The 23,887-nt window shown below is 42.9% G+C and overlaps 1 protein-coding gene across 2 annotated transcripts in view; it reads right to left on the bottom strand.

Moving 5' to 3' along the window:
• Positions 1-23,887, bottom strand: part of IFT81 (intraflagellar transport 81) — an 872,384-nt gene that overhangs the window by 759,669 nt on the left and 88,828 nt on the right. For both annotated transcript variants that reach the window (XM_085633362.1, XM_085633363.1), the window contains exons 4-5: positions 18,181-18,361; positions 9,278-9,367 (exon numbers count right to left, since the gene is read on the bottom strand). In XM_085633362.1, the coding sequence (XP_085489488.1) occupies positions 9,278-9,367; positions 18,181-18,361 (271 nt within the window). The remainder of the gene's footprint in view (positions 1-9,277; positions 9,368-18,180; positions 18,362-23,887) is intronic.

Below are 23,887 nucleotides of genomic sequence, written 5' to 3'. Positions count from 1 at the left end.
TCATCGGATCAAGCTGCTGCGTATTCATACCAGAAAATTCGCCATCAGTATATAAAGCCATAACTCGCCTTCATAAGATTGTAAACCAGATACACCAGAACCCAGGCACTTGGACTTGGTCCAGTTGGTTTTGGAGTGTGATATCAGCCTGGGGATGGAGAGTTCTATCCTTCCTAGGTATTGGCCTTCTCATACTATTCAGTTGCTGTCTATGTCTACAATGTGGACCAGCGATCTGTGGTCTGTGTGCCACATCGTGTATTCCACCACCAAGATTTCATTCGTCACGGAAGAAGAAAGAAGAACAAATGATGCTATATGAACAGATCAATGGATTAATGAAGATTGATATCTCTTGACGGGCAAGTAGGGGACAAGGAGGGAATGTGGAAATATGGATTTTTCTGGTCAGTTATGTCCCCTATCTTGGACCCCAACGGTTCTATGTGCATGTTACAAGTACATGTATGTTTCCTCCAGTTCCAGTTATGAAGACGCAAATACATGTGCGTCCACCGTCAACATGTCCTCTGTCAGATCCGCCATGAATAGGCCGGATATTCCATTCCTAAATATGAAAGGCCACCGGCTTTATATGGCTCAGTTACTCCATTTTGCAGTCCAGGCAAGTAGGCCCTGATTCTGTCATCAAACTCTTCTTGCCTTCTGCCTCTGAAAGCTCCAGTCTGAGCCTGCATCTGTGACCATGAACTTTGTCTCATTCTCTGCGCGGCTCACGAAGCCTGACATCAGCCTATTCTCTGCCAAGAACTGTATTTCACCTTCGAATTATCTGCTTCCCCCTCAGCCGATGCATTCCTGCCTAGTAGTTTAAGTAAACATTCTTCCAGTTACCAAGCAAAAGGCCCGGCTTCTCTGTCCTCATGCAAGTAATTCATAGTCCTGTTACCATGGAATATTTCTACCCCCTCGCATTTAGTGTAGACACTTAGACGCTTGTACACGTACGCACAGTCAGTATAGAATAGATTCTGTCCGAGAGTCCTTCTTTTGTGGATAACATAGTTCTTTAAACATAGGATGTTAGATATGATTTGGGATTAGGTTGACTTGACCCCCCAGACTTTTTGTCTCCACATGTAGAGCTAAATGTCAAGTCCCCTTCACCCCCTAGTTGCACGTCAATCACACGTCATACTGCTGCGCGCGCATCTATGCCAAGTATTATCTTATAGATCCACCTATATGTGACATCATAACCAATTACGTTCCTTTTTACTCCTTGTTCCACCCATTTTTTGGTTACGCAGATAAATCGTCATTTTCCTTATCAATTTTTACGCCTACTGCATTCGCTTCATTGTAATGTATGTACTATAAAAGTTACTTCTTGTCAATAAAGTATGTACTTCACTTCCTGAACCTCCGTGGTGATGGAACTTGGAGCAACCGATTATAATCGATCACTGGAATAAAGCCCATTCCGAATCTCTAATACCACGGATTCTGCCTCTCATTTTACTGAGCTATTTTATTATGTTTCTGTATCAAATTAAGTCCAGGTAAAGGAATTTTATTTACCACAGTACTACAGCTGTTAGTGAAAAGGATTGCTTGTTAAAGACAGGGTACTACAGCTGTTAGTGAAAAGGATTGAGTGTTAAAGGCACAGTAATACAACTGTTAGTGAAAAGGATTGAGTGTTAAAGGCACAGTAATACAACTGTTAGTGAAAAGGATCGAGTGTTATAGGCAGGGTACTACAGCTGTTAGTGAAAAGGATTGAGTGTTAAAGGCAGGGTAATACAACAGTTATTGAAAAGGATTGAGTGTTAAAGGCACAGTAATACAACTGTTAGTGAAAAGGATCGAGTGTTATAGGCAGGGTACTACAGCTGTTAGTGAAAAGGATTGAGTGTTAAAGGCAGGGTAATACAACAGTTAGTGAAAAGGATTGAGTGTTAAAGGCACAGTAATACAACTGTTAGTGAAAAGGATGGAGTGTTATAGGCAGGGTACTACAGCTGTTAGTGAAAATGATTGAGTGTTAAAAGCAGGGTACTACAGCTGTTAGTGAAAAGGATTGAGTGTTAAAGGCAGGGTAATACAACAGTTAGTGAAAAGGATGGAGTGTTATAGGCAGGGTACTACAGCTGGTAGTGAAAAGGATTGAGTGTTAAAGGCAGGGTACTATAGCTGTTAGTGAAAAGGATTGAGTGTTAAAGGCAGGGTACTACAGCTGTTAGGGAAAAGGATTGAGTGTTAAAGGCAGGGTAATACAACAGTTAGTGAAAAGGATTGAGTGTTAAAGGCACAGTAGTACAACTGTTAGTGAAAAGGATCGAGTGTTATAGGCAGGGTACTACAGCTGTTAGTGAAAAGGATTGAGTGTTAAAGGCAGGGTACTACAGCTGTTAGTGAAAAGGATTGAGTGTTAAAGGCACAGTAATACAACTGTTAGTGAAAAGGATCGAGTGTTAAAGGCACAGTAATGCAACAGTTAGTGAAAAGGATTGAGTGTTAAAGGCACAGTAATACAACAGTTACTGAAAAGGATTGAGTGTTAAAGGCAGGGTACTACAGCTGTTAGTGAAAAGGATCGAGTGTTAAAGGCAGGGTACTACAGCTGTTAGTGAAAAGGATCGAGTGTTAAAGGCACAGTAATACAACAGTTAGTGAAAAGGATCGAGTGTTAAAGGCACAGTACTGCAACAGTTAGTGAAAAGGATCGAGTGTTAAAGGCACAGTAATACAACAGTTAGTGAAAAGGATTGAGTGTTAAAGGCTGGGTAATACAACTGTTAGTGAAAAGGATCGAGTGTTATAGGCAGGGTACTGCAGCTGTTAGTGAGAAGGATCGAGTGTTATAGGCAGGGTACTACAGCTGTTAGTGAAAAGGATTGAGTGTTAAAGGCAGGGTAATACAACTGTTAGTGAAAAGGATCGAGTGTTATAGGCAGGGTACTACAGCTGTTAGTGAAAAGGATCGAGTGTTATAGGCAGGGTACTACAGCGGTTAGTGAAAAGGATCGAGTGTTAAAGGCAGGGTACTACAGCTGTTAGTGAAAAGGATCGAGTGTTAAAGGCACAGTAATACAACAGTTAGTGAAAAGGATTGAGTGTTAAAGGCACAGTAATACAACAGTTAGTGAAAAGGATTGAGTGTTATAGGCAGGGTACTACAGCTGTTAGTGAAAAGGATCTAGTGTTAAAGGCACAGTAATTAATACAAATGTTAGTGAAAAGGATAGAGTGTTAAAGGCACGGTAATTAATACAACTGTTAGTGAAAATGATCGAGTGTTAAAGGCAAGGTAATACAACAGTTAGTGAAAAGGATTGAGTGTTAAAGGCACAGTAATACAACTGTTAGTGAAAAGGATCGCGTGTTATAGGCAGAGTACTACAGCTGTTAGTGAAAAGGATCGAGTGTTAAAGGCAGGGTACTACAGCTGTTAGTGAAAAGGATTGAGTGTTAAAGGCACAGTAATAAAACTGTTAGTGAAAATGATCGAGTGTTATAGGCAGGGTACTACAGCTGTTAGTGAAAAGGATCGAGTGTTATAGGCAGGGTATTACAGCTGTTAGTGAGAAGGATTGCGTGTTATAGGCAGGGTACTACATCTGTTAGTGAAAAGGATCGAGTGTTATAGGCAGGGTACTACAGCGGTTAGTGAAAAGGATTGAGTGTTAAAGGCAGGGTAATACAACTGTTAGTGAAAAGGATCGAGTGTTATAGGCAGGGTACTACAGCTGTTAGTGAAAAGGATCGAGTGTTATAGGCAGGGTACTACAGCGGTTAGTGAAAAGGATCGAGTGTTAAAGGCAGGGTACTGCAGCTGTTAGTGAGAAGGATCGAGTGTTATAGGCAGGGTACTACAGCTGTTAGTGAAAAGGATTGAGTGTTAAAGGCAGGGTAATACAACTGTTAGTGAAAAGGATCGAGTGTTATAGGCAGGGTACTACAGCTGTTAGTGAAAAGGATCGAGTGTTATAGGCAGGGTACTACAGCGGTTAGTGAAAAGGATCGAGTGTTAAAGGCAGGGTACTACAGCTGTTAGTGAAAAGGATCGAGTGTTAAAGGCACAGTAATACAACAGTTAGTGAAAAGGATTGAGTGTTAAAGGCACAGTAATACAACAGTTAGTGAAAAGGATTGAGTGTTATAGGCAGGGTACTACAGCTGTTAGTGAAAAGGATCTAGTGTTAAAGGCACAGTAATTAATACAAATGTTAGTGAAAAGGATAGAGTGTTAAAGGCACGGTAATTAATACAACTGTTAGTGAAAATGATCGAGTGTTAAAGGCAAGGTAATACAACAGTTAGTGAAAAGGATTGAGTGTTAAAGGCACAGTAATACAACTGTTAGTGAAAAGGATCGCGTGTTATAGGCAGAGTACTACAGCTGTTAGTGAAAAGGATCGAGTGTTAAAGGCAGGGTACTACAGCTGTTAGTGAAAAGGATTGAGTGTTAAAGGCACAGTAATAAAACTGTTAGTGAAAATGATCGAGTGTTATAGGCAGGGTACTACAGCTGTTAGTGAAAAGGATCGAGTGTTATAGGCAGGGTATTACAGCTGTTAGTGAGAAGGATTGCGTGTTATAGGCAGGGTACTACATCTGTTAGTGAAAAAGGATCGAGTGTTAAAGGCACAGTAATACAACAGTTAGTGAAAAGGATCGAGTGTTATAGGCAGGGTACTACAGCTGTCAGTGAAAAGGATTGAGTATTAAAAGCACGGTAATTAATACAACTGCTAGTGAAGAGGATCGCTTGTTAAAGGCACGGTAATTAATACAACTGCTAGTGAAAAGTATGAAGTGTTAAAGGCATGGTAATACAGCTGTTAGTGAAAAGGATTTAATGTGAAAGGCAGGGTAATACAACTGTTAGAGAAAAGGATCGAGTGTTATAGGCAGGGTACTGCAGCTGTTAGTGAGAAGGATCGAGTGTTATAGGCAGGGTACTACAGCTGTTAGTGAAAAGGATTGAGTGTTAAAGGCAGGGTAATACAACTGTTAGTGAAAAGGATCGAGTGTTATAGGCAGGGTACTACAGCTGTTAGTGAAAAGGATCGAGTGTTAAAGGCACAGTAATACAACTGTTAGTGAAAAGGATTGAGTGTTAAAGGCACAGTAATACAACTGTTAGTGAAAGGATCGAGTGTTATAGGCAGGGTACTACAGCCGTTAGTGAAAAGGATTGAGTGTTAAAGGCAGGGTAATACAACAGTTAGTGAAAAGGATTGAGTGTTAAAGGCACAGTAGTACAACTGTTAGTGAAAAGGATCGAGTGTTATAGGCAGGGTACTACAGCTGTTAGTGAAAAGGATTGAGTGTTAAAGGCAGAGTACTACAGCTGTTAGTGAAAAGGATTGAGTGGTAAAGGCACAGTAATACAACTGTTAGTGAAAAGGATGGAGTGTTATAGGCAGGGTACTACAGCTGGTAGTGAAAAGGATTGAGTGTTAAAGGCATGGTACTATAGCTGTTAGTGAAAAGGATTGAGTGTTATAGGCAGGGTACTACAGCTGTTAGTGAAAAGGATTGAGTGTTAAAGGCAGGGTACTACAGCTGTTAGTGAAAAGGATTGAGTGTTAAAGGCAAGGTAATACAACAGTTAGTGAATAGGATTGAGTGTTAAAGGCACAGTAATACAACTGTTAGTGAAAAGGATCGAGTGTTATAGGCAGGGTACTACAGCTGTTAGTGAAAAGGATTGAGTGTTATAGGCAGGGTACTACAGCTGTTAGTTAAAAGGAGTGTTGAAAACTATCAACGAAAATAATAGGGCAACTAAATGCAGCGTACTACAACGGTCAGTGTATATGATAGGACACAGAAGGGGCAAAGGTGCTATCTATAGTGGAAAGGATTGTTCGATGCAAAAAGAGAGAGAATAACCTAGACTGACAGGAAGCCACACACACGCATTACAAGCAGCCACTCATTAGCACACATCACTACAAGCTGCACACACATCGCACAGACTAAACAGAGCAGTTAAAGAGAATTCAGCAATTATATCTCAAAGTAAAACTATATGTTAAAAAATACTGAGTTTCCAAACTGAATGCAGAGTAGTATTGGGCTAATAACTGTTTTCTGCTTTTCAAGTAATCGTACAACACAAGTTTAAGACAATCAGTTTTCCAATCATCCCTGTTAAGTCACTAGGCTTTCTTTATCAGTGCCAATTTATTTCTGAATCAACACATTGGCAAAACTGCACAATCAGAGAACTAGCATTTACAGGCACTCAAGAAAATAAAAACGTTTCTCCCTCAATCAACTACAAACCACAACACCTGGCCTAATCTTCTGTAGAATTCATTATAGCAACTCAAACTTATCTTGACCCCCCGACTAGCCACATTGCTCCTATGAAAGCAGCACTCCACACACTCAAGCGAGATCAATCGGAGACAAAAATAAATGCCACCACATTACACCAGTGTTACGCGATTTTTCACGGACTTCCACTGGAAGCCCGAATAAAATTCAAATTGGCCACATATCTGACAAATAGCTTTGTGAATTAAGACCGGACTGCCAGCCAAACCTTTCGACACACTATAGGGGCTCCAGAGACTTAAGAAGAAACATTACCCTACTAATGGAAACCCCCAAAATTAAAACAAGACAAGCACACAATATAGACCCTTCACAAGACCAGCGAGTAGTTTCTGGAACGCTCTCACCACCCACCTGAGACAGTAATTGGACTTTCACTCCTTCGGACGGGGATTAAACACTTTCCTTTTCACAAAACACTTAAAGTAAGTTTTATCCAATGGCTGCTTGACCCGATCTTCTTTTATCCTGTAATTCTCTCAGTCAATACTAATTCCTCCACCTTACTAACCTTCTTTGACATGAATACTGCGACAAGTCCTAATCTATGTATTTATTCTGCAGCTGCTTGCATATTCTTTTATCTCTTTTAGTAAAAAGTGTGAAGTTTTAGACACACAGATTTTAGTATTATGTCTGCCTCCTATCTAGGCTGTTATATGTTACTGTTTTTGCTACAGACCCTGCCATTACATCATGGACACGGACTGTGGAAGCTGATGTATTTTTATTGTCTTAATGATAGGAGCATATAATCCACATGTAAATCGAGATGATTCATTCATCATTATACATGTTTAGTCTTGTTGATGCTTTAGTGTCTGCAAGTACTCTTTTATTTAATAAATATATGATATGGCAATTAGATACTATAAAACCCAAGTGTCTTACCATAAGTTAGAGTGTCTTTGCGCTAGGACCCTCACGTCAGAGGTCAATCAATCAATCAATCAATCATAGCATTTATAAAGCGCACTACATACCCGTGAGGGTCTCAAGGCGCTAGGGGAGGGGGGACGCTGCTACTGTTCGAAGAGCCAGGTCTTGAGGAGTCTCCTGAAGGTAAGGAAGTCACACCGATTTGCAGTGACAACCAGCCTCCACGGAGGTGGCTCCTGGAGCAGTGCGGAAAGGGGCAATTCTTATCATTCCCGGGCAAAAGCTGAGATAGAGAATAGCTAAACAGCTATTTTAAATAGAGGGAAGATCTGTTGTTCAATCCATCTTAAGGAACGCAATTTATAGGCTTGCAACATTTGCTAAAATTTAGCATAGTACTTAGAAGTAACTAAAGGGTTCTATATTGTTAGATCCTATTGTTTTGATGTTCACGACGCTATTGGAGATCACGGTCTTCGACTTTTTTGTTCAAGAAATGACACATGTAGTCATTATAAGTATCATGTATAATGCTATTAATATAAAAGCAAAAGACTGTCTCTGTAGAATGACTATTACATTTCAGAATTGTTAAAGTCATCAATAAAGTATGTTAAAAAAAATAGTAACTAACGGGTGTTAGGACGTTAGGAACTTGCTAAACATGTCAGGAATGTTCATATAGTTTTTGCTGGCCAGGCCATGTATTGATGCATTTATTTTCGCATTCTGTGTGTTTGCCATGCATATTTTATGCTCTAGACTTGGGTTTTAGAAACAAACATTTAAAGTACATCCCGTTTCTTAGTGCTATTTAATTAGCGACTCGCAAAATAGGGTTAGTACATGTTCCACTTGTTTTTTGCATGGGCAAACGAGTCTAAGACCCATTTGTGCATGCAAAAATCCGTCGTACATCTGAGCACTAAGTCCTTTCACCAGGGGGAAATCTGACCACAGCAGCACTTTTTGGAGGGGTTCGGAATATTGTGACACCTTGTTAGTTTCCCATTATCGTAACACATTTTTCTCCACCCCTTCGCCAACCTCAGCACCATGATATTGTTATTGCTAACATGTTAATAAACATATATTCTATGCATTGTTAAAATTGTAAAGCACACTAATGCTAGATGGTGCAAATGCACTACACAAAAACATCAAATTTTATAATAGGGCTTGTCAGGATTCTATTCTTGAACTTGTCAAAAGAGGTGCTGTCTAAGAGTAGGGCCTGGTGCAAAAAAACAAGGCATTGACGACAGACCAAAGATGAGGTGTGTGCAGTTTTACACCATATCCTCTCAAAGGGAATGGAGAAATCTACGATGATCTGGGTGCGGAGACAGAAATATACATCTTTTTAAAGAACCATTACATTTTCCTAAGCAAAAGGATTTGATACATTTTTTAAGGATGGTAGGCAAGTCACTTATTTCAATTTTCAGAATTACAAATGGATACTGTGGTATTGTGCCCAGCAGCTGGCCTATGGAATGTTATCATGTATGGTTCAGAAACATCTGGTGTTCTAAAGAGTTGTCTTTTGAGGGTAGAGTTGGTTGGAGCTCTTAGGAGATAGTTTGGACTTGCTGCTGCTGCTCCTTTTTCCTGCTTCTGTCCCAATAAAACCTACCTAGAGATAGCTTCTCGTCTTTTCCACACTCAAATCAAAAACATATTGATAAAGAACCAACATTTTCACTCAGGGTCCTGCTCTTTTGCTCCTTTATTTTTTACTCCCCATTTATTTTCCAATTCAATATGTATCCATTACAAAGATTTTAAAGATGTTAAAAGGCCAAAATCCTTACCCACCTGATTACAAAGGAAGGGGCACTGAGCAAGGACCTGGTAGCGGCCAGGGCCTTTGAGTAAAGGCCACAATTGAGGGCCTTGCAAACTGGTTTTGGGGAAAGTGGTGAATGTGAGGTCCTTCACCCTCGGTGTATGTGACATAGCCAAAGGCCGACCCTGTTGGCTCTTGGGGAAAGGAGGCTGGTAAGTGAAGGGGCTGACCAAACCATTTAGGCTGATTGGAAAATGGAAAGAAGACAAGCCAGTATGTCACTCATGTATGTACCCTTCTGATTTCTGCAGTAGACAATCCAGAGGCCTTCAGTTGTTCACACTCCTTGTGCAGGTTTTTGAAGCCTTCCATCAATTCCTCATACTGTAAAATGTAAAAGATGAAGTCAGTCTAGGCATGTGTTCTGTTGTATAATCTTATTCATACAGTAAAAGGTTCACAAAATATGGCATTTTAAAATTGTTGTTCTCGCTTTTTAAATACATCTTCCTGAGTGTAATGCAGTCCCACGCTAGGTTCTACAGTGCCCAATACCATATTTTTTCCACAAAGGGTAGAGGTCCCACCTACATGTTTATAGTTCTCCAGACCCCTTTCTGTAATCATTCTCAGCTACCTAAACACATCACAGATGCTTATAGTTCTCAACAAAAAGAAGACAAAGCAACATAACTCTCGTGGGCTAGGAAAGCAATGAAAGTTCATAAAAAGACCAACATCGTCGGAGAACACAAATTCTACTGTACTATAATTGCATTTATATAGCGCTTACCACCCCTGACGAGGCGTCGAAGCGCTACATCACTCGCAGGAACTGCAGTGACATAAAAGAACGAGGAAACAGTGAAGAAGTGAAGTTCATGATGAATGTGGAGAACTCTGTTACTACCGACTTCTTTCTCTTATGTTCACTTACACCATTAACAAGCATTGGCATAGCCAATAGATCTCGCCTTTGGGACCTTATAAGTGTTTAGGCAGAGCTATTAGCTTTGCAAATGTTATTAAGCTGCATTGTAGAGCATTATGGCTGCTGTGCACCATGTTGAAAAGTTATTATAAAGAACTGTCATAAGCCTTTTTTTGTTACCTTTTTTTGTTATTTTAAGAAGACATTTTGTACAACTGAACAACCCTATTAAACAAGGGGCTAATGTTCCTATGAAGGATAGAGAGGATGGCACGGTCTCTCAAAAGGTGGAGAGTGCCTGGGTCAGAGTACTAGATAGGGACAGTCAGCTGGACTGTTTACGGTGCCCTTACATCCCCTAGAGGATGTCATGCTTCATCATAGGGCGGTGCTCCTCGTCGGGCCGGCACTGCAATGTCCTACGGGTCCCCCAAAGGATCACTTTGGCGGAGATCTTCTAAGAGGCTGCTGTATAATGAGTGCAGGTGAGGTGATTCAAGATATGAAGTGGTGGGGTATGAAATAAAGAATTAAAACTGGCAGGGGAGATCCTACACTATACTTTAATGAGGGAACCGCCCTTCCAGGGATAAAAACCTGTTGGCAGGTGAGTGCTACCTTGGGGTTTGAAAGGAACACTGGTAGTCTGCAGTAGTTTTAGGGCGTTGCTTAAAAACACGTATGCTAAAAATCTGTGCTTAGCATAGTGTGCCGCACCACTGGTATTTTTCTGCTGTCATTGCATCCAGATATATAATACAGGTAAAATTACACCTACAACAAGCCAGAGCTATCGGCTTTGTCAATGGTTGTTAGTTGCATATAATAAATAAGCAACGACTATGGCTTTGTTGTACATATTATTGAAAATGCTTCAGTTCTGAAATGATGAGACTGTGAAAGAACTAAAACGATTCTCTTTGAAGTTACACCAAAGTCTTTGAGCTGTGGTACTGCTGCAGAGTTAAGATATTATTTTCCTACCTAAGGGTGAGGGTAAAAATGGAGAGCCCGATTGGGACCCATCTCGGCACCTGCTTTTAAGAACTGCCAGTGCTGAGCACTGGCAAGACCCGGCCCACTTGAGGCCCTGTTTGTAAGTATAAACCAGATAACTCAAAGTCGGTGTTCGCGTGTAAGTACCGTCCTGGAAGAGAAGGGATGCTGAAATGGCTAGAGCAGCATTTCCCAGAGTTCAGCCTGTAAATTGCTCGCAGGAGAGTTTTATTACCAAAGCTCTTGCTTGTCTTGGCCGACAAGGAACAAAGGAAAAAGCCAGGTTTAGAAACAGCAACACCGCATGCCACATAACAGCAGCCAAGCCAGGCGTTGAGTGCTAAGCTCTTACAGACAAGACCCAGAATGATGAGGAGGCGCATTAGGAGGAGGCTGCCAATCCCAGGTCAGAGTTAATTAACGTGGAGACAGGGAATTTAAGCAATTATGCTAAGAAAAGAGACTTATTAGGTCCTTGAAGTAATGAATCTCATTGGGTAGAGCTCTTTTTACCCCTATGACCATCTATCAATGACTCTTATTAGTAATGACACAGTACAATCTACGATTTTAAACAACATACTATAGATACAATAATGATTAAAACATCAGTTTATTATGTGGAACAAATAGATACAAAATTATGTATTCAATAAAATACTATATGTGGCCTTCCTCCCACTGAAGGTTACAATCTAATAGTAAAACAACAGGAATTAAAAGGATAAATTAAAAAACAGTCGACGTGGCGTTTCGGTGTTTAGTTCAGTATTTCCACCTTCTTCAGGACAAAGAGTTTTCATAAAATCTTAATTGTGCGACAAATTATGATAGTTCAATTGCATAATCTGTTTGAAGCATCTTTTTCAACAACTTTATATTCTCAATGTATGGTGTTCTCTGATAATCTGGTCACTTATCTCAGTACCCGTTGACGCCACCGTATTTCAATTTAGGACGGAGACCTGTTATCGTTCTCAAATCCTTGATATAGAGGATTCTATTCAAATGGCAGTGCAGGCACTTTATAATTTTGAAATTTTTCGTGGGTATGTACTTCTCATCGTACCATATTTAAATTCTGTGCGAATGGATGCTGCCTCCCTGCGTCAACGGATGTCCGGATTTCAATATTGAGAATATAAAGGTGTTGAAAAAGATGCTTCAAACAGATTGTGCAATTGAACAATCATAATTTGTTGCACAATTAAGATTTTATGAAAACTCTTTGTCCTGAAGAAGGTGGAAATACTGAACTAAACACCAAAACGCCGCGTCAACTGTTTTTTAATTTATCCTTTTAATTCCTGTTGTTTTACTATTAGATTGTAACCTTTAGTGGGAGGAAGGCCACATATAGTATTTTATTGAATACATAATTTTGTATCTATTTGTTCCACATAATAAACTGATGTTTTAATCATTATTGTATCTATAGTATGTTGTTTAAAATCATAGATTGTACTGTGTCATTACTAATAAGAGTCATTGATAGATGGTCATAGGGGTAAAAAGAGCTCTACCCAATGAGATTCCTTACTTCAAGGACCTAATAAGTCTCTTTTCTTAGCATAATTGCTTTGTTCTGGGAATTTTTGTCTTGTGTTTACTTAAATACCTCGTCCCTATAAATACAAAGGGGTAACTCCCTTTCTTCTTTGGACAGGGAATTTAAGCCAGAAAATGTTTAACGCTAACCTGGGCCTTGCCTGTGCAGACAGCAGAAGTCAATATTACCAATCGTGTTTCATTGTAAACCATCTATTCGTGTTTACTGTGAGGATGTTACCAGCATTACTTTTGTTTCATTCATAATTGGCTCTGTCTGGTCGACCCAGTAGTTCATGTAATTTACTTTGATGCTGCTCCTCAACCCCATTCCCTATGTTAATTTGGACGAACTAATGGTCATGGTTGGGGGAGGTTGGCTTCTAGCTGTAGACTGGTGGAGGCTAATACAGAATAGGCGAGTGGCGGGATGGAGGAAAGGGGTGGTATAGATTGATTGTTTGAACAAAGACAGGGGGATGTAGGTACACGGACCTATGTTCTTGCCCGCCCACTAAAACAGATGTATTGTCAATCAACCTGATTTCAAAGTTATGCACTGACTGATCTATGTTGCAAAAGCCAGTTTGTTTTTGTATGTAATGTATTTTTACGTTGTCACCTGAAGAAGCGTGATAACTTTAAAAAAAAGAAAAAGACAAATAGATCGGGACACTCAATCATACACTATGCCACGGAGCTTACTGTTAAACTGTTTCTAGCGCCTAGTGTGGGGGAGCTATAATAACATTTAGGGTTCAATCTCTGACCTGTAAGGTTCTTGGACCCTCCGTTTTTTTGAAGGGCATAGTTTTAAGTGTACTATTATGCTAAATACTTCATAAAGTCTTTTTCTTTTTTCAAAGGAAAGCTCTATCTGAACATTCAAATCCGTGAGTAAAGTTCTTTTTATCACCTATTGCCTGGTCATTTCTGTCTGCCCACGAACGCCAAGTATAGGCGTCGCAGGTGAAGTCACAAGATTGCAAAGTATCAGCGGAAACTAGGCCTGCGATTTTTGCTACAAACCTTGCAGAGCGGCGTGGTGATGAGGGCACGTGCAAGGCCGCGCGCACAGCCTGGATGGGCTCCTCGCGCCGAACTGCTGCCGAGGCAGGGCTGGCCCTCTGGCATGCACGTGGGATCCTCTGCAGCAGGGTGTGGAGGCCTCCTCTTTAACCCGAGAGCCATGGAAGTGAGCACAAGTAATGCAGCATGTCTTAGCAAAGTGCGCAAATCTACCGTAAACAAAGGGCGTGGACTCTTGGCTTCCGCTCCAGAATCTCTGTGCTGTTGTCCGTGAGTTATGCATGTGCCATATGTTGACGTGATGAATAATTCAGATATTTAACAAGCATTGGCCGGCCGCTCGGCAGTAAAAGTAACGCAGCGCGGCCGTAAAAGCGAAAGTCATCGCGATCGCTCTGAAAGCGAAAGTGATCACGATCGCGATGACGTGCTAAAGCACGAGTTTTCAAAGTGCTGCTGAAGGCTAGCGGTTCGCGCGTGCACGCTTGCGTGAACGCAAGCGCTAGGCCAGCCAGCAGCACTTTGAAAACTCACCTCCAAAATGTCTCTCCGAGCCAGCGCATGCGCTGGGCACAGCGAGACCTAAAAATGACTAGCCTACAAAATGAGCAAATAGTCCACTTTCAGCCCAAAATTAAAGTTACGTTTTTCATATTAAAACACGTGTGGCACCAGAAAAGCAAATCCTACATGCTCAGTTGAACTAGAGCTAAAAGTTGAATATTCTTTTCAATTCCAGTATCAAACCAGGTAAGTACAACAAAAAGAGCACTGTTGCCATCCAGGGCAGGTAGCGGTCCTGGCTTCTGGAGCCACAAAGATTCGGTGTCTTGTGAAGATGCTTGTGAAGCACCGGAATGGGCTCTGGTAGTCCAGATAATTGTGAAGCACCAGAAGGGGCTCTAGTAGGCCAGACGCTTGTGAGGCACCGGAAGGGGCTCTGGTAGTCCAGACGCTTGTGAAGCACCAGAAGGGGCTCTGGTAGTCCAGACGCTTGTGACGCACCGGAAGGGGCTCTGGTAGTGCAGACGCTTGTGACGCACCGGAAGGGGCTCTGGTAGTCCAGACGCTTGTGAAGCACTGGAAGGGGCTCTGGTAGTCCAGACGCTTGTGACGCACCGGAAGGGGCTCTGGTAGTCCAGATGCTTGTGAAGCACCGGAAGGGGCTCTGGAAGTCCAGATGCTTGTGAAGCACCGCTAAGAAAAATGTTCGGGGGGGGCTGAATCTTTAAGCAATAGGCAGAGTGGAGCTGAATCTTTAAGCAATAGGCAGAGTGGAGCTGATTTGGGGGGGGGGGGCTGAATCTTTAAGCAATAGGCAGAGTGGAGCTGCAGGGGCTGTTAGAAGGGGTGAAACAACCTCCTGTCCCCCCATGTGGTGGCTCCTGTCCCCCCTCCCCCCCCGCCTGTGATGGCTCCTGTCCCCCATGTGGTGGATCCTGTCTCCGCCCTGGGTGGCTTCTGCCCCAGTCCTGGAATGGCTCCTGCAGCGAGGGTGAAGTTCTTGATGGGCCTCTTCTCAAAAAGGCTCAGCTCAAAATTAATATGAAAAGGTGGGCGAGTGAGTAAGTGAAGGGATGGGTGGATGGCTGGATGAATTAGTGAAAGGGTGAAGGGATGAATGAAAGATTGAATAGATGGAGAATGAGAGAGGAAGGATGGATGGATTGATGAGTGAGTGGAAGGATGGAAGAGAGAAAAGGTAAATAGCTGGATGTATGTATGGAAGGGTAGCTGGATGGGTAAAAGGGTGGATGGATGAGTGAAAGGATGGATGAGTGAAAAGGTGGATGATGAGTGAGTGGATGGATGAGTGAAATGATGGATGGATTGATGAATTGATAAGTGCAAGGGTGAATGGATGGACGGATGAGTGAAAGGGTGGATGTAAGGATGGATGAGTGAGTGAAAGGTAGGGTAGAAGGACAAAAGGATGAATAGATGAGTGAAGAAGTGAAAGGATAGATGGATGAGAGAAAGGATGGATGAGTGATAGGGTCAATGGATGGATTCATGAGTGGATTAGTAGATGGGTGGATGGATGGAAGCGGGCCCTACAGGGGTGCATGTCTTTCTGGGCTACCCTGCCACTGTCAGTGGCGGGCCGCATATCCCTACTGAAGATGATCGCCTTGCCCCGCTTGCTATATTTCTTCCGGACCCTTCCAGTGTGGGTGCCTGGAGCGATTTTTAAACACCTCAGGTCTCTAATAATATCCTTCCTGTGGGGTTCGGGCAGACGCAGAGTAGCGCTCACGACGCTGACCCGTCCAAAGGACGACGGGGGTCTGGCGGTCCCAAACTTCGAGCTCTACTACTTGGCCGCGCAGCTGCAGTCTTTCACGCAGGAAATAGCGAGAGTATACCGTGGCCCGGAGAGTGAGAGGGACGCTGGAACTCCCCGCCATGTCCTAGCTTACATCGCCCTCCAGCAGAGGCTGGCACCTGGGGATCTGACCCAAGAAGAGCGTACCTTCCGTCTATGCTGGAATAGCTCGCAGAGGAGAGCTGGAGTCAGACACCCATATGCGCCCGAAATCCCACTGGGCATGGTGACGGCACTCCCTCATGGGGGTGATTGGTCGAGGCTGCAGTTATGGGAGGAGGCGGGCCTGCAGATGTTGGGGGACCTGTATGACGATGGTGTGCTGTCCCCGTTCCAGACTCTGCGGGATCGCTACGACCTCCCGAGAGGGGATTACCTCTTGCATGCGGCGGTGGCGAGGGCTATACAGGCGCACTGGGGCGAGGGCCTAGTTGAACCTACAACGACACAGGTGTGCCAATATACGATGATGTCGGCTGGCACCTTTAAGGCAGTGACGTGCCTTTACTCGCGGATGGTGAGGGAGACACTCCAGCCCCTAACTGCATTAAAAAACAAGTGGGAGCTGGATCTGCAGGTGGACATCCCTGACACCACTTGGGCGCAATTGGTGCGCAGAGCCAGAAAAAGCACGAGAAATGCGCGATTCCAATTGATACATTTTTATGTGCTCCATAGGGCATACCTTACCCCAGGAAAAATTAGGAAATATTTTGGAGCCGCGGAAGCTGCGTGCCCTAGATGTAATAGAGTGGGAGCGGACCTGGTCCACATGCTGAGGACCTGCCCAAACCTGCGGGAGTACTGGGAGGGGGTCGGCGACACGTTGAATGACGTAGCAGATAGGGACCTACAATACGACGCGGCCGTTTGTATACTCCACTGGTTCCCGCACACGCCCAAGAATAAAATGTCCAGCAAGTTTATAGACATGGGCCTTCTCCTAGCTAAGCGAGAGGTGACGAAAGGGTGGAAGTCGAAGGCGGGGCCTACACACCGGCGATGGCTCAATGAATTTCTCAAATGGGCGGCTAGCGAGAGCACACTCAGATACCAACTAGCTCACCGAAAACCGGACGACCGGGCTCAGGCGGCGGCAATGGTATGGGAGGTGATGGTGCAGGCCCTGCGAGATAGCCCAGCCAGTGGGGAGGAGGGTGAGAACTCTGAGGAAGCAGCGGACGAAGTCGTACCACTGGCCCCCCTGCCAAGCACGCACGATTAGGGATTACTCCATTTTTCCTGTTACCCGCCACACATGCTATATGTTCCTGACCAGGCGCAATCGGGAGGGCACTAGGGAGGGGTGGGTGGAGGGGGAGTTTCCAAGTTTAAGGTTTGCTGAAAGTAGGTTGTAAGTTCTGTAGGTAGTTAGGGGAGCAGAGGGACAGCGATCAAAAGCGGGCAGCGGGGTTCTTCACCGGAAGTATGCTCCTGACAGTTTCGTATTAATGTGCCATGTTTCTATATGACGCCGCCCGGCCTCTGGGATGTGGGCAGTACGGCTGTGTATACTACACGGATTAATGATTAAGGGGAGGATGGGAAACCTGCATTATTGACATGCATCCTGGTTGCTGTAAGCTGTACTTGGTCCTGCAATAAAAATGGTTTGACAAAAAAAATGGGTGGATGGATGGAAGGAAGGATGGCTAAGTGAAAGGGTTGATGGAGAGAGAAAGGGAGGATGGATGGATGGATGGATGGATGACTGAAAGGGTGGATGGGTGGAAGGATGAGTGACTGGGTGGATAGATGAGTAAGTGAAAGGATTGCTGGATGGGTGAAAGGGTAAATGGCTGGATGGATGGGAAGAAGAGTGGATGGATGAGTGTACAGATGGATAGGGTGAAAGGGTGGATGGATGATGGATGGATGAGAGAAAGGATGGATGAGTGAAATGATAGATGGAAGGATACATGATGGCTAGGTTTGCAAATGGTTGAATATGTGGGCTTACTTATATACTATTGCTCAACCTCCTCTGATGTGTCTGTAAAACTTATCTATTGTCCTGAAGTTTTGTCCTGAATTTGTGTCCTGAATTTTGACCCTTTGTCCTGAATTTTTATACTCACCGTCCTGAATTTGCACCAATGCCAGTTGGTCACCCTAGGCTGAAGCCCTTTGAGTCCAATGGGCATTGCGCGCTTGCTGCTACTTTCTAGGAATGTTCATTTCTCCAAGAAGATATTAACGCATTTCTAAAAGGCACACTATATAAATTCACTTACGCCTATCGAACGCTCTTTTCTGATTCTTTGGACAAGAAGAACTATCACGACTAAAAGTAGGTGTATCTACGACTAAAAGTAGGTGCATCTTACAATATAAGATCTGATAGAAATCCACGCAAGGGTACAATACCTGCTTGCTTGTGTCAGCCACAACATCGTCTTGAAGGAACTCCGCGGGGACCTCCAGTTTGACGAGAAAGCGTGCCAGATACGCTCTCTTTTTCAGCTCATTGGTCCGCTGAAGCAGCCAGTGCAGCACTGGGTGAATGACAGGCTTACTCCCGACAACCAGGCCCTGGCGAAACGTACTCCTGCAGGGGTGGAAACAAACGAGACTGCTGACCCTGAAAAGGTTTCATTTTGGCTTTCAAACTCTGCATCTATATTCAGCCAGCTTTCAAATGTCTGAACGAACCATGGACAACAAGGTCAATGAAATTCTGCGCTGTGGCAAAAGAACGAGGCAAACGTATTTGCACCATTTTTGCCGCGTGTGTAGATCACAGAAACTTCTGCACCGCGGCCAAACTGCAAAGAAGAACCGTAAAGCTATGTGCAACACATGTTTGGCTTAAAAAGATTGCACAGTCAAAGATTTTAAGAAAGAATTCCAAGTCATTTACACATCCCGTGTTGAGACAATATTTTACAATATTAAAAAAAACGAAATAAACTCATTGTAGCCACAAACGCAGTTCTATATTTCACATTTGAAAAGTGAATGAAGTTACATTTAGCCACTTATTAAATTAACAGCAAAATTGGCGTTGAAAAAAGTTACGTTTCTTGTTTCCACAGATGTAAATACCATTTATTTGTTCCATTCCACGCTACATTAGCCAAAAATTACTTGGCATTTGTGCAAAGCTTTTTTGCCATGGATACGAAACGTGTGGCTTTTAGGAAGTGGCAAACACAAAGAAACAAGACCGTTTGAGTTACACACTGTCTCTGGTAGGTCTCTTGGGAAAAATTGAGGTTTGCACTGATGAATTAGGACAATGCTGCACTTTTAACCTGGAGCAGACGCTGAAGCCACCAGCTATCAAACAGCGCACTCTGCTGGCACATATTGGACAAAGCATCAGTTCTTACATTAAAAAAGCACAGTGAAAAAATAAAAGACAACGATACTATTGCAGTTGTATTGTATTGTAATTGCATTTGTATAACGCTTACTACCCCTGAAGAGGGGTCGAACCGCTTTTTTCGGCGAGTAGCACGCTACTCCGGGACCCATAGAGGATTAGTGTTGAATTAGTACAGTGAAACATGCAAGTAAATTTTAAGTGCTGGATAGGTTAGTCAGTTATTTGGATTCGGAAGGACAGTATAAGGATAGAAGAGGAAAAAAGGTTTGCATTTATATAGCACTTGTTACCCCTGATGGGTGTTGAAGCGCTTTTCTGGTGAGTAGCACACTACTCCGGAACCCATAAAGGATCAGTGTTTTTCGATTGAGAAGGGTTGGGGAGGGATAGAAAAGGGAAAAAAGGTTTGCATTTATATAGCGCTTGTAACCCTGATGGGGTGTTGAAACGCTTTACTCTGGAACCCATTAAGGATTAGTGGTGAGTTAGTATAGTGGAATATGGAATTTGAGAAGTGAACATGTTAGTCTGTTATTTTGATTGAAAAGGATAGTGGCGGAATAGGGGAGTGAAGGATTTGTTTATATTTTTCTTTCTTTTTTTAGGTCATAGCAGTAGGAGGAGGCTTTTGGATGAGTAAAAGGGTTTTGGAGGGGAAGAGTCAGAGGAAAGAGTTTAGAGAGGTTTGGGGGATTGGTATAGTAAAAGAGGTGTCAGATGACGCAAGGAGGGGTAGAGTAAGAGAGAGTCTAGAAAGGGTTATTTTGGGGATCACAGAAGTGGTATGGGGTTTGGGATAAATGAGAGAGTGGATGTGGAGGATATATTGATCGATGTATAGGGTGAGAGATAGGGTAGCACATTAGAAAGAGTAGTAGAAAGTAGTGTGAGATAAGTCAGAAAGTTGGGCTAGAAGATATATTGAGAGAAGTATAGGCTGAGAAATAGGGTAGTGCATTGGAAATATCAAATTAGAAGAAAGTGATAAATATATAGATCCATAAGTACATTGAATGTATATAGATGCATAAAGGAGATAAGTATATGTAGATTAAAGATATTGTTAGAGGGACAGGATGAGAAATAGGGTAGTGGATTGGATATGCTTTTTCTGGAGAAAAGTAACAGACACACAGATCCAAGTACATGGAGGTACATAGATGCACAATGGAAGTACATGTAGACCAAAGTTTTTTGTTTTTGGTTAACATAATTATTCTACATGTTTATACAAAGCAATACACAAAGATAGGTACATATCTATAGTGAAAATAAATTGTGGGTGGGTATTACTGACTGGGAACATGGGCAGCATTTTTGGCCCTGGGCCCGACCAGGCTCCTGCCCTTGTCTTCTCCGCCCTTAACAGGCTCAAACAGGCAACTGCCCTTGTCCTCTCCACCCTTAGCCTCAACACCCAGACTAAGACGCCCTAACCCTGGCCTTTTATAGCCCTAGTAATCAGGTGACCCCTTCAGCCAATGGGAACCCTAGCCCTAACACTATCCAATCACAACACTACCCCTAAAGTCTGGAACCAGTAGGAGACCAGGACCTTACAGCCAATCTTAGCCCTAGTCCAAATACCAATCAGTTTAAAAAACCCTGATCTCTACGTTCAATAGAGGCCCTAGCCCTACCAGTAGTCCCAACCCAAATCCAAGCAACCAATGGCACAGGAAGCCCTAGTCCCTACTTCCAATAGAAAGCCTAACCCTACTCTTAGTCCCACCCTAGTCCCAACAACCAATAACACAGGAAGCCCTAGTCTCTACTTCGAATAGAAATCCTAACCCTAGCCCTACATTGATTGAATCACAGACCCAGAAACCAATCAGGGCCCTCAAATACTCCACCAATGAGGACACTAACCCTAATCCAATAGAAACACCAGATACAACCACCAATCAATGTACACATGTACCAAACAATAGCAGACTATATAAGGTCCCAGCTACCTCAGACAAGGTTTGCTGGCCAGGGAGTTGGAAGTGGCTGCTCTATTTTGAAATCTCCTAGGAGACAGACAGGCTCAATCTACACTTTGGACTTCTGCAGGTAAGGGCCTCACAAACTTGTCCTTTAACAATACTGTTTGAATAAAACTTTACTCTCTCTCCTGGCCAAAAAACGTAGTGCACAGTCCCTATTAAAAACAGCGCTTACTACTCCTGACAAGGAGTTGACGTGCTTTACAGCGAATGCCACGCTACTCTGCAACTCAAGGTTAGTGGTTAATCCAGTGATTGATTGTTGTTGGGATTAGTAGTGTGCTCTCCGGGGGGAGGGATATTTTATCCATTTACTCCAGATTCTTTGTGGTAGATTGAATTGATAGGAGTTAGGTGTGATACTTAGTGGAGGCTATGTGGGTTCATGCAAATGGTTGGCGAGATGTATATAGGTTGGGAAAGTTTGGTATTAGTAGTCAGTGATTATTTGTAAACAAATGAGTGCCAGTGCTCAAAGCTCTGTTCAGAAGCATGCGGCTGGCACTATTACATGTAAATGCACGACATACTAAGGCTGCATAGTCTGCCACAGACCTTTTGCCTCTTTAACTGACTACCAGATACTCCCTATGCCTTTCTCTCACTCTTGCAAGTACGTACTTTCTCCCTTTGTTATAGTTTTCCATCTTTCTCCTTATTCCCCTTTGTGTGTTTTTCCCGCTCTTGCTCTCGTAAAATAACCGATGAGGAAAAATAAATGCCGGTTCCAAAAATGAGTGTGATTGAGACCCACCGGCTCAAATTAAGCAGTATTGGTAGGTTGCAGCAATAGGGGTTTTAAAGAAGAGGTTGTGATCTATGAAGTGTGATGTGAGTCATTTGCAGAAATACAATAATTGAGATTACAGCAGACAGACATGTGACTAAGAGAAGGTTATAACCAGAAAGAGGAGACATACAGATGATGAAAAGTATGTAGAAGTTCACTGAAGAAAGAAAGAAAGATGGTGAGTTCAATCAATGTAAACTTTATTCCTTTTATGAAATACAAACCATAAAAGTGGTACAATCCATAATAAATACATCACATTTAAATCATCCTCAATAAAATCACATTGAAAGAAAATCAAAATAGGAAATCAATAAAAACACTCAATTAAAATCTAGTAAAATGGAAACTGTCCTGCCCCTACCTAGAGGTTTACTGTTTCTCAGTCTGACAGCAATTTAAAAAAAACCTGAACATTAAAAATAATGTCTCCCGGACGCATTTGCAGATATATCAGAGAGGGGCAAACCAGGATAAATTTGGCCCTCTTCAGTACTGGGAGGATACATTGTTTTCTAGGTGCAGTGTAAAAACTGCAAAACATGGTAAAATGTAAAGTGTCCTGCAGAGATTTACTATCACAGCAGCAGGACGGAAGATTGGCACCCTTAGTCCTCCCACGTGGGTAGGCTAACAGAAAAGGCAGAAGGTCCAGCTGGAACCTGGTTAATAGAAAGTGATCATACGTACTTTATACACACAAAAGGTAAGGGTTGGTAGAGGGCACTGTCTTTAGGATGACATAACGTCGAACACTAGGCTTCATAAGGGCTCTTTCCTCCCTATCCAGCTTCCTCCTTCTAAAGAAATGTTCTTTCACCCGGTCAAAGGAATATGCTACTTACCAGTATGCATCTGTTCTTGGCATGTAGAGCTGCAGATCTACACACTTTTGCATAGATCGCCATCTGGTGTTGGGCCCGGATGTTTGCAGTTTGTTTTTCCTCTTGGAAAGTCTTTGGAAGTCACTAGTTCGGTGACTCCTCCCTTGGTTCGTATTGCGCATGGGCTTCGGCTCCATCCTCAGATTGTTTTTCGCCAGCAGGGAAAGATGGAGCGTAGCAATAACAGTGAAGAAACCCATGTGTGTTGTATCTAAATAAGATAGGCTGGAACAGATGCAGGTAGCCGGGGAGGCGGGTGGGCATGTGTAGATCTGCAGCTCTACATGCCAAGAACAGATGCATACTGGTAAGTAGTATATTCCGTTCGAGGCATATGAGCTACAGATTACACACTTTTGCATAGACTATATAGCAGTTCCCAACCTTAGCGGCGACCACCGGTATCTGTTGCAGTGGTTTGAAATAGTGTTTTTAGTACAGTCTGGCCCACACTAGCTTGTTGCTTGGTTTGCACATCTACACAGTAATGTTTAGTGAAAGTGTGCGGTGTTGACCATGTAGCTGCCTTGCAGATATCATCTAATGGGATGTTCCCTAGAAAAGCCATAGAAGCCCCTATCTTTCTTGTAGAGTGGGCTTTAGGGGGAACAGATAGCGTGCGTTTTGCTTTGTGGTAGCAAATCTGTATGCATTTCACAATCCACCTAGCTATCCCTGATTTAGAGATGGGGTTGCCTTTATGAGATGGAGGGAAAGAGACAAACAATTGCTTTGTCTTCCTGAAAGGTTGTGTTCTCTGGATATAGTAAAGCAAGGCTCTTTTAACATCCAGTGTGTATAGAGCCCTTTCTGCAAAAGTTTGAGGTTGCGAGAAAAAAAACGGTAGTTCTACCGATTGGTTTAGATGAAAGGGTGAGATGACTTTGGGTAGGAATTTTGGGTTGGTACGTAGGAGAACCTTGTTCGTGTGCATTTGGAGAAAAGGTTCTTGTATAGTAAGTGCTTGTATTTCACTGACCCTTCTAAGGGAGGTGATGGCTACAAGGAAAGCTGTTTTCCATGTGAGGAATTGCAGTTCGCATTTATGCAAGGGTTCAAAAGGTGGTCCCATTAGCCTTGT

The sequence above is a fragment of the Triturus cristatus genome, chromosome 11 (genome assembly GCF_964204655.1).
Source record: "Triturus cristatus chromosome 11, aTriCri1.1, whole genome shotgun sequence".
NCBI lineage: Eukaryota > Metazoa > Chordata > Amphibia > Caudata > Salamandridae > Triturus > Triturus cristatus.
This window is presented reverse-complemented; position numbering and strand designations above follow the sequence as displayed.